At 35.8% G+C, this 13,425-nt stretch overlaps 1 protein-coding gene across 2 annotated transcripts in view; it reads left to right on the plus strand.

The window, feature by feature from the left end:
* Positions 1 to 12,482, plus strand: part of mapk14b (mitogen-activated protein kinase 14b) — a 34,415-nt gene extending 21,933 nt beyond the window's left edge. The window contains exons 8-12 of one of the 2 annotated variants that reach the window (XM_058792042.1): positions 1,644 to 1,715; positions 7,312 to 7,391; positions 9,804 to 9,882; positions 10,984 to 11,157; positions 11,256 to 12,482. In XM_058792042.1, the coding sequence (XP_058648025.1) occupies positions 1,644 to 1,715; positions 7,312 to 7,391; positions 9,804 to 9,882; positions 10,984 to 11,157; positions 11,256 to 11,323 (473 nt within the window). In that variant the 3' untranslated portion in view covers positions 11,324 to 12,482. Of the gene's footprint in view, positions 1 to 1,643; positions 1,716 to 7,311; positions 7,392 to 7,847; positions 7,928 to 9,803; positions 9,883 to 10,983; positions 11,158 to 11,255 lie in introns of both variants that reach the window. The other variant, XM_058792043.1, reaches the window with a different exon arrangement.
* Positions 12,483 to 13,425: the final 943 nt, after the last annotated feature.

Raw genomic sequence — 13,425 nt, forward strand, 5'->3', positions numbered from 1 at the left:
TAATAAATAATACACTGAACAAAATTATAAATGCAACACTTTTGTTTTTGCCCCCATTTTTCATGAGCTGAACTCAAAGATCTAAGACTTTTTCTATGAACACAAAAGGCCTATTTCTCTCAAATATTGTTCACAAATCTGTCTAAATCTGTGTTAGTGAGCACTTCTCCTTTGCCGAGGTACTCCATCCACCTCACAGGTGTGGCATATCAAGATGCTGATTAGACAGCATGATTATTGCACAGGTGTGCCTTAGGCTGGCCACAATAAAAGGCCACTCTAAAATGTGCAGTTTTATCACACAGCACAATGCCACAGATGTCGCAAGTTTTGAGGGAGTATGCAATTGGCATGCTGACTGCAGGAATGTCCACCAGAGCTGTTGCCTGTGAATTGAATGTTCATTTCTCTACCATAAGCCGTCTCCAAAGGCGTTTCAGAGAATTTGGCAGTACGTCCAACTGGCCTCACAACCGCAGACCACATGTAACCACACCAGCCCAGGACCTCCACATCCAGCATCTTCACCTCCAAGATCATCTGAGACCATTTAGACCAATTTGTGAACAATATTTGAGAGAAATAGGCCTTTTGTGTACATAGAAAAAGTCTTAGATCTTTGAGTTCAGCTCATGAAAAATGGGGGCAAAAACAAAAGTGTTGCGTTTATAATTTTGTTCAGTGTAGATAGATAGATATGCAACTTTGTAAGAACTTTGTGAATCTTGTGGAAATAAGAAATGTTGCCTTGGAAGTTCTAATATTACTCAAACTAAAACCGAAATAAAATAAATTAAAGCTATAATATGGAAATGAAATGAAAAATAACAACAAAATATTAAAACAAACTAAAGTGAAAATGAAAACTGAAAATACGAAAATAAAAGCGTATAAATATTATAATGCCATATGAATAATAGTATATGAATGAAAATGAATGAAAATGAATAGTATATATGAAAATGAATGCACATTGCAGCTGATTCACCTTAAATTTGCATGCACTGATGAATTTTACACAGTAAATGTCATTGTACACCGAGTCCGAAATTTTCACACGTTAAAAAATAAATACGACCTCATGTTGTGTCAATCACATTTACACACTGCCTCCAAAACTTTCGTCCGTCATAAAATTCGGATCAGGTTCGATTATCTGCGTTTTCGCATCCGTAGCATGCATTTTGATAGGAAAGGATGAGGAATATGAAAAAACTGAAAAATGCACGTGAACATTTCAGACTCAGTGTGCAGTGACCTTAAGACTACGGGCATTTAAAGGAATATTTAACTCAAAAATGAATCGTTTCTAAACCTGTATGAAAGTTGAACAGAAAAGAAGATATTTGGGAGAACCAAACAGTTGTTGGTCCCCATTTACTTCCATAGTACGGAAAGAAATACTTTGAACCGCAATGGGCACGATCAACTGTTTGATTACCTTCATTCTTCAAAATATCTACTTTTGTGTTCAACATAATAAAGAAACTCATACAGGTTTAGAACAACATGAGGATGAGTAAATTATAACAATTTTAATTTTGGGGTGAAATCTCCCTTTAAGAAAATTAATATCATTTTGTTTTTATCAGAATGTGTTTTGTTTCAGCGAATGAGAAGAGGGTTTTTGTTTTGTGTTGTAGTGGACATCTGGTCGGTGGGCTGCATAATGGCTGAGCTCCTCACAGGACGGACCCTGTTTCCCGGCACTGATCGTATCCTTTCCCCTTCATTCAACCCCACATCTCTCTTTCTGGAAATACCCTTTAGTTGTGTGACATTTTTGGCATGCATTGCCCAATACCTCACTCCCTCTCTGCAAGTGTGAAAAAGCCACCTACGCGTGTCAGCCGGATCTAATTCATAGAGAAGCAGTGATCCTGAGAGGAATGAGTCAGCTAGAGTCGTTCCCGCTGCCTCCCAGTGAGTCACACTGCCTGATGGTCCTGTTGACAAAAAACATGAACTTTGCTCAGTCTTAAAGGACAAAGCGCAGCATGCGCCGCTCTGGGAATCTTAATGATTTGTTGCTTCTGTTCTAGTGAGCGAGGTCGTCGAATCAAACCCCCTGTGAAAAATACAACACGCTCATACATTCAGAACACATTAAACAGTGTCCTGGCCTTTCGAGAGAGGAAGTGTGATCTGCATTTCAAGGAAGCCTGTGAAAAATTAGATTAGGATAAAGTAGTTGTTTGGTTGCCAAAACATGCAGATTATCTGCTTTCATGTGCGCATTTGTCTTTTTGTGTGCGTTTGTATCCAACTTGGGTTTAGATGAGTGAATATAACTTTAGAAAACCATTGATCTTTACAAAGACTGGATGGTTACGGTGTTCTTGTTACTGTGTAATTATACATTTAAGTACTGAGTAATATTAATTAACTACATGTACTTACTTTATGATTAATGTTAGGATGAGGTTTTGGTTTAGGGTTAATTGCGTGTAATTATGCATCATTTATTGTTATTATAATAGTAAGTACATGTAACGTGTGTAACAAGGACACCTTAAAATAAAGTGTTACCGACTCATTGCATTCTAAACTGCCTACAGGCGGTGGAAGTGTTCAAGTGGCCATATTAATATTCCCTAACAGCAGAGGGCATCATCGACTGACAGGGATATAATCTTGACCTTAAAGGGATAGTTCACCCAAAAATGAAAATTCTGTCATTAATTACTCATCCTCATGTCGTTCCAAACCTGTAAGACCTTCGTTCATCTTCAGAACACAAGTTAAGATATTTTTGATGAAATCAGAGAGCTCTCTGACCCTCCATAGACCGCAAGGATCCTAACACGATCAAGGCTCAGAAACATAGCAAGGAGATCGTTAAAATAGTCCATGTGACATCAGTGGTTCAACCGTAACTTTACAAAGCTACGAGAATACTCTTTGTTTGCAAAGAAAACAAAAATAACGACTTTATTCAACAATTTGTCTCCTCCGCGTCCCCCTAGAGCGCCATTTTGGAGATTATCACATACGTAAACAAAGTATGCTGTTCTGTGTCAGCAGCACCGTATGCGAAGACACTGTTTACGTTGTTTACGCTTTGATCTGAACGTTGTTTACATATGTGATAATCTCCAAAATGTCGCTCTAGGGTGACGCGGAGGAGACGAATTGTTGAATAAAGTCGTTATTTTTGTTTTCTTTGCAAACAAATGTATTCTCGTAGCTTCGTAAAATTACAGTTGAACCACTGATGTCACATGGATTATTTTAATGATGTCCTTGCTACGTTTCTGAGCCTTGATCGTGTTAGGATCCTTGCTGTCTATGGAGGGTCAGAGAACTCTGATTTCATCAAAAATATCTTAACTTGTGTTCTGAAGATGACCGAAGGTCTTACGGGTTTGGAACGACATGAGGGTGAGTAATTAATGACAGAATTTTCATTTTTGGGTGAACTATCCCTTTAAATCACTCGGATTTAAAGCATATCATTCACACAGGATTAGTTTTTAGGATATGTGTATGCAAATGAATCATTACTTCAAATGTAACCTGTGATGTTTATGGTGTTTTCGGGCAGAATAGGCGATATCGTTAAAATGGGTGTGTCTGCTGTACACTGATGACTCGGGTAACTGATCCAACACAAAATATGTTTCTTTAAATACATAATTATGCAGGAAGTATTGAACATAAACACATATCTGGTATTAGTGTCAGAAATAGATTTGAATAGATACAATACAAGCCTCTGGTGCTATATTGCACTGTATTGTATTGAAGTTCAAAGGTTACCATGCATCATCATGGAAATTAAGCATCATGTCTTTAAGTCCTTACCATAGTTAGCGTTACTTTTCTGAATAAGTTATGATGTGTGTGTTTTATTTCCTGATTGAGCAACATCTATTTCATACTCTTCAAGATCGCGCACATTCTAAGGCAGTTTACTAGTAGGAGTAATATTATGTATACGTTGAATTAATTATTAATTTAACCAACATTTAAATCATAACTTCATGCTTCAAAATGCATGCTGTTAACATTTGCTGTTAGCCTACTGTACGAAAAAAACAAAAACAATATTACAACACAATTACATGAACAGTGAATAACTGTACAAGGCGAATTAAGGTATATGCATATACAAAGCAGAAATCTTCATTCGGATTTCAGAATGAGCACTTTATCATTTGTAATACAAATGCTGAGGATCTCATCTGTCTGATGTTCGCTATTGTAATGAATATGATACATAACATTTTAATACGCAAGGGAATAAGAATGTGCTTCTGATATAAAAACTAGAGCCTGACCGATATATCATTTTGCCGATTTTATCGGCCGGTATGAGCCTGTCGCAGGTATATCGGTATAGGCAAAAATTTTATTTTTTACAGAACATATAGACCTTTTTCCTGAGCAAACGATGAGCACTGCCATTCCGCAGATAAAATGGTGTAATTACTTAGTTTGTCCTCCATTGTTTGCTAATGGCGACCCAGGTCACTGTAGTGTAGAGATGCGCGGATGAGCTCAAACTTCAAGCGAGTCCGCTGCTTCAAACTATTCCGCCCGCCACCCACCTGCACCTATATTTGATCCTCACATTACAATGATTCTAATTCTTAGTTTTGCATGATGATATGATGAATGGATATGGTTCATTTTTAACAGCAGACGTTAGATTTGTGCTGCGCATCACTGCACGCGTCTGCGGCGCACCGGAGCTGATCGCTGCAGTCAGTGCTTGTTGTCAGCCGTGCCTTGTCCCAGAACTCATGCTTACACAGCATAGTTTGACAGTAGCGTTGCAGATGCAGAAAATGTAGACGGAAGCACGGAATCCAGTCATAAAAACGGAATTTACTGTATAACGTGGAATTTCACGGAATCTGTCATATTTGTGATGAATAAATAATAAACAGGTCAGTACACTTAAATCGCAATAGGCCTATAGTGTCTGTGAATATTAAACTGCAAAAATACTATTTAAGTACGAATCCTCATGTTCTGCGTGTTCATTTGATTACAGAAATTGTGAGAGAAAATATTATTCATTATTATTATTTATTCATTTTAGATGTTTACATTTGGAAAAGCTGTGCTTCCTGCATAAAACTGCCCAAAAACCCAAACTTTTGGCTGGTACTGTACTGTAATAAACACATAAAGAATATCGGCCGATATATCGATATCGGCCGTTTTTTACTCCCTAATATCGGTATCGACATCGGCCCCAAAAAAAACCCACATCGGTCGGGCTCTAATAAAAATGCTGACTCTTTAGGTGGTTTTCTCATTAAAAATATACAATTTCCTGTTAACTCAATAGAATGTTTGGAAATACTAGGAAATTCCAATATGGCGGCGCAGTGGCTACACTTTTTATGATGTCTTGAGCAATCCAGCTATAGATCAGAGGTTAAAACTCAATTTGTGTTTGAGTTATAGCTGGCACATTCACAAATGCACAGTGTGTTTCCACAACAGATATAGTACAACTGAGGGTAAGCTTGTCAGCAAATAACAATTTAAACTTCACTCTGTTTCTCACACAAGCTATCATATGATTTCAAAAGACTTGGGATATAGCAAATCATATGGACCTTTTTTTTTTTTTTTTTGGTTGTCATTTTTGGAGCCTGACAGCCCCTGTCCCCATTTACTTTCATTGTAAAGAAATGAGCAGCTTATATGTTCTCCAAAATATCTCCTTTTGTGTTGCATGAAATTCATACAAGTTTGGAACAGCATGAAAGTGAGTAAATGATCATTTTTGGCTACACTATGCCTTTAAATCCACAAAAAAAGATTTTAAAGCATATAGTATACTTTGATGCACTAAATCTTGCATGTAATGGCTGAATGTTGATTTGCTGCATTTAAGCATGTTTCTGACTGCATGAATGAACTACCCCGACCTGTCATGTATGTGCTTGCAAACACTTTTTAGTCAACTTTTGACATATCTTTTTTGATGATTGTTTGTGATTTTTACTAACATCTGCCTTTGCCAGATTTGAACAGAAGTCAGTGTGGATCTGCACATGAGCGTAGAACTAGGCCACTTTGCTGTAGCTCACACCTGCCCGTCACATTCACTTGTTAAACATATTCACAAGTTTTCACTGGCTGCATTTACAGGCATAAGAATATTCCTATATAAATCAGAATTTGGTTGTATTCTGATTATGCTAGCGGATATGTTTCGATAATGTAATGCGATAATGCCAATATTTTGTTGTCTTGAAATCTTCATGACTTCATCAATTTTGGATCATGTAAACATTTTTATTTTCAGAATTTCCTCCATAACTGAACATATATATCACTTTTATGTGTTATATCTCGATGAAAGGTCATTCTTGGTGATATTACTGTAGGGTTCTGAAAAATTAATTTGGAGATAGGAATAAACTTGAATATGTTTACACTGCCGTTCAAAGATTTGTATGTACAATTAAATTTTTTTGTTTGTTTTTTGAAAGAAGTCTCTAATGCTCACCAAAACTGCATTTATTTGATCAAAAATACAGTAACCACAGTCATATTGTGAAATATTATTACCATTTAAAATGTGTTTTCTATTTTCATATATTTAAAATATAATTTATTCCTGTGATGCAAAGTCATAGCTGTTTCAACTTAAAGAAACTTGCACTGATTGATCTTAAAATATATCAGTGCCTTTGTTTTGTCTCAAGATGAACACCGGTAATAGTTTTTTCTAAGGCGCATTTATAAAAAATGACTTGTGTTCTAATTTAACTATGGCCTAATCATAGTTTAGTCTAAGCCCTGTCTGTGAAACCGGGCCTATAAATGCCTTTATTGTCATTTTATCAAATGAATGCAACCTTGCTGAATCATAGAGGGAGAGAGAGAGTGAGAGCGCTGAGACATGTAAACGTCTTTCTCAGAATAATAGCTTAACCCAAATAGGAACCTTAATTTGTAAATATGCATGTAAATGTGGTCAGTGTCATGTACAGTTGTACAAAACACATCTGCCTGGCATGCTGTTGCATCAAGTCAGATTTTGTCTTCTGCAAGTGTACTTCAGTCAGGTAAGTTTGCCAGCTTACATCTGCTCTGCCAACCCACTCAGTGAAACAATAGAGGAACCTGAGAAGTGTTGTGAGCTCCATACATTGTTTTTTTTGCAGAGTGCATGTTGGCTTTAAACCAATCATGGCTCCGTTTTATTTCTTCCTTTTATCCCATTTTCCTGTGCTGTTTTTATTCTTTTGTTAAAAAATACTTTTGTTATTGTTTTTGTTTTCCCCAGTCCCTGCTTTCATAGCCACCCCATTCCCTGCATTTTCCTTTATTTTGCTCTTAAAGATATTGATCAGTTGAAGCTTATCTTGATGCTCGTCGGAACCCCAGAGCCAGAGCTCTTGATGAAAATCTCTTCAGAGTCTGTGAGTTCTCTGTTCTGCCTGAGTTTGCCTGGCGAACCGTTCTGCTTGCTTCAGTCACCCCGGTCACTCACGTCACATTATTTTTTTCCCCTTCCATATTCACTTGCATGAACTACTAGTTATGCAATCATCTTAAAATAGGCAGTAGTAGTCAGATAGCTGGCAGATGATTTAGCAAAATCAGCCCACGCTTATGAGTGTATAGCAGTGGCTTTCTCAATGCTCGCTCTTCTGCGTCTTCCACTTCCTGTGTCTTTATCAACACTAGATTGTTTCACATGGGATGCATGGGTCTTCTCTAACATAGAGTGCATATGTGTTGCTCCTCCTCTTCTTCCTGTCCTGTTTTTCCCCTTCTCGGCGTAAAGCAAACCGATGGTCGCATTGTTTTTCTGTTTTTCCACTCATATTTGTGAGTGTATTTTATCGTACACCCCTTGACCTGGGTTCCCCAAGATATAAACCAGCTTCAGCAGATAATGCGACTGACGGGAACCCCGCCTGCCTCTCTAATAAGCAGGATGCCGAGCCATGAGGTGAGAATGCCACAGAAAATCCTCCAGACCTGGGCGTCTCTGGAACGAGTGACGACGTTTCCCCATGTGACTCTTCTCTGTTTGCATGGGTCGTTTTTGATTTTGATTTTTTTTTTTTTTTTTTTTTTTAACCCTCCCAACCTCCCTCTTTTCCAGCTACTGCCTGCTTTTCGTTTGCAACACATCTGACCTAATTTCCACCCACTGCAGTTCTAGGGTTTACTGCAAGGCTGAGCTTTTAGACAAACACCGCCACTTGTTTTAAACACAGGCATGCAGTGAGTTCAGACTGCTTAAGCTCTAACATACAACGTTGAATGTTCCGTGCAGTAAACAAAAGCCACAGTGTTTGTTTAACATGCAGTGGCACTGGTGCGTATTGTTTGAGGTCCACTGGGAAACTGCACGAGATTAATCAAGATTAACATTCCAGAAGAAATATAATGTTTAGGAAGAACAGAAATTGCCATTTTAACCACAGTGTGAAGATCATTGCGTTAGAGATATTACATATCAATGACATTTTATATATTTTAAATATGTGATCCTGGACCACAAAACCAGTCATAAGTAGCACAGGTATATTTGTAGCAATAGCCAAAAATACATTGTATGCACTGTAAAAAAAAAATTAAAAAAAGTTGTGAACTTAAAAAAAAAAGTTTTTTACCAGCTTCAGCAGATTTTTGAGTTTGCTCAACTTATTTTTGTGGGAGATTCTTAAATTTTTGTTGTATAAACTTAAAACGACAAGTTGAGGAAACTCAAAAATCTGCTGAAGCTGGTTGCCTTAAAATTTTAAGTTGGCTCAACTTTGTTTTTTTTTACAGTGTGGGTCAAAATGATCTATTTTTTTCTTTTATGCCAAAAATCATTAGGATATTAAGTATAGATCATGTTCCATGAAGATATTTTGTAAATTTCCTACTGTAAATATATTAAAACTTCATTTCTGATTAGTAATATGCACTGCTAAGGACTTCATTTGGACAATTTAAAGGCAATTTTCTCAATATTTTGCACCTTCAGATTCCAGATTTTCAATGGTCATATCTCGACCAAATATTGTCTAATCCTAACATCAACATCCTAACCATACATCAATGGAAAGCTTATTTATTCAGCTTTCATATGACGTATAAATCTCAATTTCTAAAAATGTACCCTTATGACCGGTTTTGTGGTACAGGGTCACATATGGATTAATTTTGCACAAAATAATTTAGGCTAAGATAATTCTTAATCTCAATAGAGCGCTGCAGCGATGACATATTTTTGTAGGCCAGTCCTGAAGTTCGCATCACTCTGGTTCCCTCGACAAAAACCCAATAGGATTTTTGGATTATTGCTGAAAATAAGCTTTGTGACCAACAATAGTTAATAATAATATTATGTTTTGTTCATAATCTTCACAAATAAACTTCACCACAATTGCACGACTTTAACATCACCACCATTAAACACTTTCAGTCTTTATTTAAAAACATTTGCTCTGAAAGTTTGTTACAGCACAACAAGGCTGTGAAAGTTGGCTAGATGGCATTTAATGTCATTGAGAAACTCTGTAGTTTCATTTAACCACACCTTTTATATTATAATTATATATTATTTTGAGCTTATTTCAGGCATTTATCCAGAAGCTCATTCAAAAAAAAAACCCCATTGGCTTCAGGACGATGGAACCATAAGTACCTAATTTGTTTCACATGTTTTGGCCTACAGAAATATGTCATCCTTGCAGCACTCTATATTGTCATGTTTTTTTTCTTAGCTGTCTTTGTTTGCTTTACTTTGTCCTGGATTTTGTCCTTATTTTGACTCTTTAATAATTATATGTGATCCTTTTAATGCGTTTTTTTTTTTTTTTAATCAACAGGCCAGGAACTACATCAATTCCCTTCCTTATATGCCCAAGAGGAACTTCGCAGATGTGTTTATTGGTGCAAATCCAATGGGTAACAATTCTGGCTTTTCCCACATCACCCAGACTTCTTTCAGAACCGGCCCACGCTTCCAGTAACTTAAGAGCTGAGCAGTAATGTGATTAACCCCATCAGCAGATTTTAAATTGAGGTCCAGGGCCCGACAGGGAGTCACCTTTTATTAGTAGTATTTTTATTTTTTTTTACGTCTATCAAAGTTAACATGTTAACTTAAGGAATTTATTATGTTTAATATAATAATTGATTATTATTTATTATCAGAAATCATGATGTTAATAACACTTATATAATTTTTTGACTGCCTTAGTTTATAACTACTAGAAATAAGTCTGATTTCTATTTTAAAGTTTTAAATTAAATATAAAAATAAAGGAATTTTTTTTTTTTTTTTTTTAATAATACATACTATTATTTGGGGTCAATAAGATATATATAAAAAAATTAATACTTTGTTTCAGCAGGGATGCATTAAATTGATCAAAAGTGAAGGTGTTCATAGTTACAAAGGATTTCTAGTTAAAATAAATGATGTTTTTATAATTCAGCAACTTTCTATTCTTCAGAGAATCCTGAAAAAAAAAATCATGGTTTTCATGAAAATATTATGCAGCACAACTGTTTTCAACATTGATGATGATGATGATGATGATGATAATCAATGCTTTTTTTTTTATCAGTATATTAGAATGATTTCTGAAGGATCATGTGACACTGATGACTGGAGTAATGATGCTGAAAATTAAGCTTTGCATCACGCGAATAAATTACATTTTAAAACATATTCAAATAGAAAACTTTTACTTTAAATTATAATAATATTTAAAAAAAAATATTACTGTTTTTACAGTATTTTTGGTCAAATAAATGCTGCCTTTTTTAGCATAAAAGACTTTCAAAACCATTAGTAAAATGATCGAAGTGTACTAAAAATATTTTTTAATTAGTTTTTGGTACAGTGACAGTATATAAGAATTGGTAATATAAGTTTTTTTTTTTTTAAATAGTTTTACAAAAACATGTTTTCATAATGTCACATATGAACACACATCTTTTATATATGAACACATTTAGCCGCGAATATAGCTTTTTGAGGCCCTGCGCTATCTGTTTTAGCTGTGGACCTGCTGGAGAAGATGCTGGTTCTGGACACAGATAAACGGATTACTGCGTCACAGGCTCTCGCGCACCAGTACTTCGCTCAGTACCATGACCCGGATGACGAGCCCGAGGCAGAGCCCTACGACCAGAGCTTCGAGAGTCGCGAACTGGACATCGAAGAGTGGAAACGTAAGCCTGCACTGTTTAGATCTCGCAATTTTATTGACCAACCTCTCTGCGATGCAATATTGTTGTCAGCGCTTTTAACAGTCAGTGTGTGTCCGCAGGGCTCACGTATGAAGAGGTGACCAGCTTCGAGCCTCCCGTGTTTGACGGAGACGAGATGGAGTCATGAAGGCTGCTCCACCTACAGGACCTTCATCCATAAAGGAAAATGACATTCAAGTGCCTGCCATCATCAAGTGCTGGCTTCCCCCTGTTCTGAGACTGCTTATCCATACCTTCATACACACTCTGTCAAATAAGGGAAAAAAACGTGCAAACTTTTAAAAAAGGACACAGAGGAATGTAAGGTTTTGTGTCCTGTGCCCCAGTAAGTTAAAGTGCCCCTATTATGGATTTTTGAAAATGACCATTCATGCAGTGTGTAACAGCTCTAAGTGAATGAAAACATCCTGCAAAGTTTTAAATCTGAAAGTGCACCGTGTATAAAGTTATTATCTCTCAAAAGAAAGAGTCGACTCTGAATCATTGAAACGAGTCGTTTTTAAAACAAATCCCAAGCCGCTTCGTGTTGACGTCAACATGAAACATTAGCATATTGCCCGCCCACTTGTTGTGCGCACAGACCTTGGTAAACTTGATTTTCGCGTTGGTCTGAATGAAAATGCAAATTCATTCTTTGCCACTAGGTGCTGCTTTTGGAGCATTAAAAATAGCTGTTTCCCCGGTAACGCTGTACACAAAGCAGCACTGCGCTCACAAACAACCAATCGGAACAATCACTGCAGATTAGCGTCACACAAAGAAAAGTGAATCGTTGAGCGAATCGTTTGGGAGTCGTTGAGCAAAGAAGGTAAAAATAAGTAAATGCATATTATAAGACAATGAAAGTGTTTTTTGATCTTGCATACATGTCAACCTGTTGTTGGGGACTCCCAAAACCAAAATATGAACCTTTCATTACCCATAATAGGGGCACTTTAAAGGGTTAGTTCATCCAAAAATTTATATTTTGTTGTTATTTACTTGCCTCACGTTTTTCTAAACCTATATGAGTTTCTTTCATCTGTTGAACACAAAAGAAGATATTTTGAAGAATGTTGGTAACCAAACAATTTCTGGTAGCCATTGACTTCCATAGCATTTTTCCATACTATGGAAGTCAGTGGCTACCTGCAACTATTTGGTCACTCATACACTATTGGAACAACTTGAGGGTGAGAAAATGACAACATTTTAATTTTTGGGTGAACTATCCCATTAACTACTTTTTGGAAAGAACACTTGAAAATAGAGAAAAATATGTATTCTCATTAAAAAAAAAAAAACAATCGGTCAAATTTATAACAGCATTTTAAGCTCAAGTTTAATATTCTTTCTCTGGGGAAGCAAAACATTTACCTCCGGACTCCACTTGTAGCCTACACAATAAATAGAGGCCAGAAAAACTCAAGTACTCAGAATACTAAGTTTTAGATATGTAAATAAAATGGCACTGCTGTACATAAATGATAATAATGTGCACCAACAGTTTTCTTTAGTATTTGCAGCAAAGCACACATCACAGAATGTGATCTGCATTATAAATAGCAAATGAACGAGCTAAAGAGTGAATCCTATCACCTAAAGAGAATGTAATTATTATTTAGTGCTCTGTGTAGAATGTAAACAGATATATATATATATATATATATATATATATATATAATATATCTCTCTCGACGCAGTGTTCTTCTGCCAACTGCATCTCTGTCTCAGACAATAATAGATGACACAAACAGTAATGCTGTTTACATGAATGAATGCAGATATGCTTGTTCTGAAAATGTATTGGGAAATATTTAGAAAAAAAAAAAACGTGGTGGTCAGTGGTAAAGTGAGAATGTAAAATTACTCACAACTTTTTTTACATATAAAATATTATGGGCGAATCTCACGAAACCTCTTCGGAACATGGCCAGATCATAAAGAACTACAAAATCAGAAGAAATTTTTTTTAAATATATTTAAATATAGAGAAAAATATTTTGCATAAAGAAAGTCAATAATTATGTTTTATATTATTTGAGAATCAATAATTATGTTTTTATATTATTATTTATATATTAATGACTTGTTCACACAATGCTTATTACCACACTGTAAAAAAAAAAAAAAAAAGTTGAGCCAACTTAAAAAATTTTAAGGCAACCAGCTTCAGCAGATTTTTGTGGTGATCAAGATAATATTTGTTGTATGGGTTTTAATTTATATAGATCTGAATTTATAATAAAA

Source organism: Onychostoma macrolepis, chromosome 11 (assembly GCF_012432095.1).
Source record: "Onychostoma macrolepis isolate SWU-2019 chromosome 11, ASM1243209v1, whole genome shotgun sequence".
Classification (NCBI taxonomy): domain Eukaryota; kingdom Metazoa; phylum Chordata; class Actinopteri; order Cypriniformes; family Cyprinidae; genus Onychostoma; species Onychostoma macrolepis.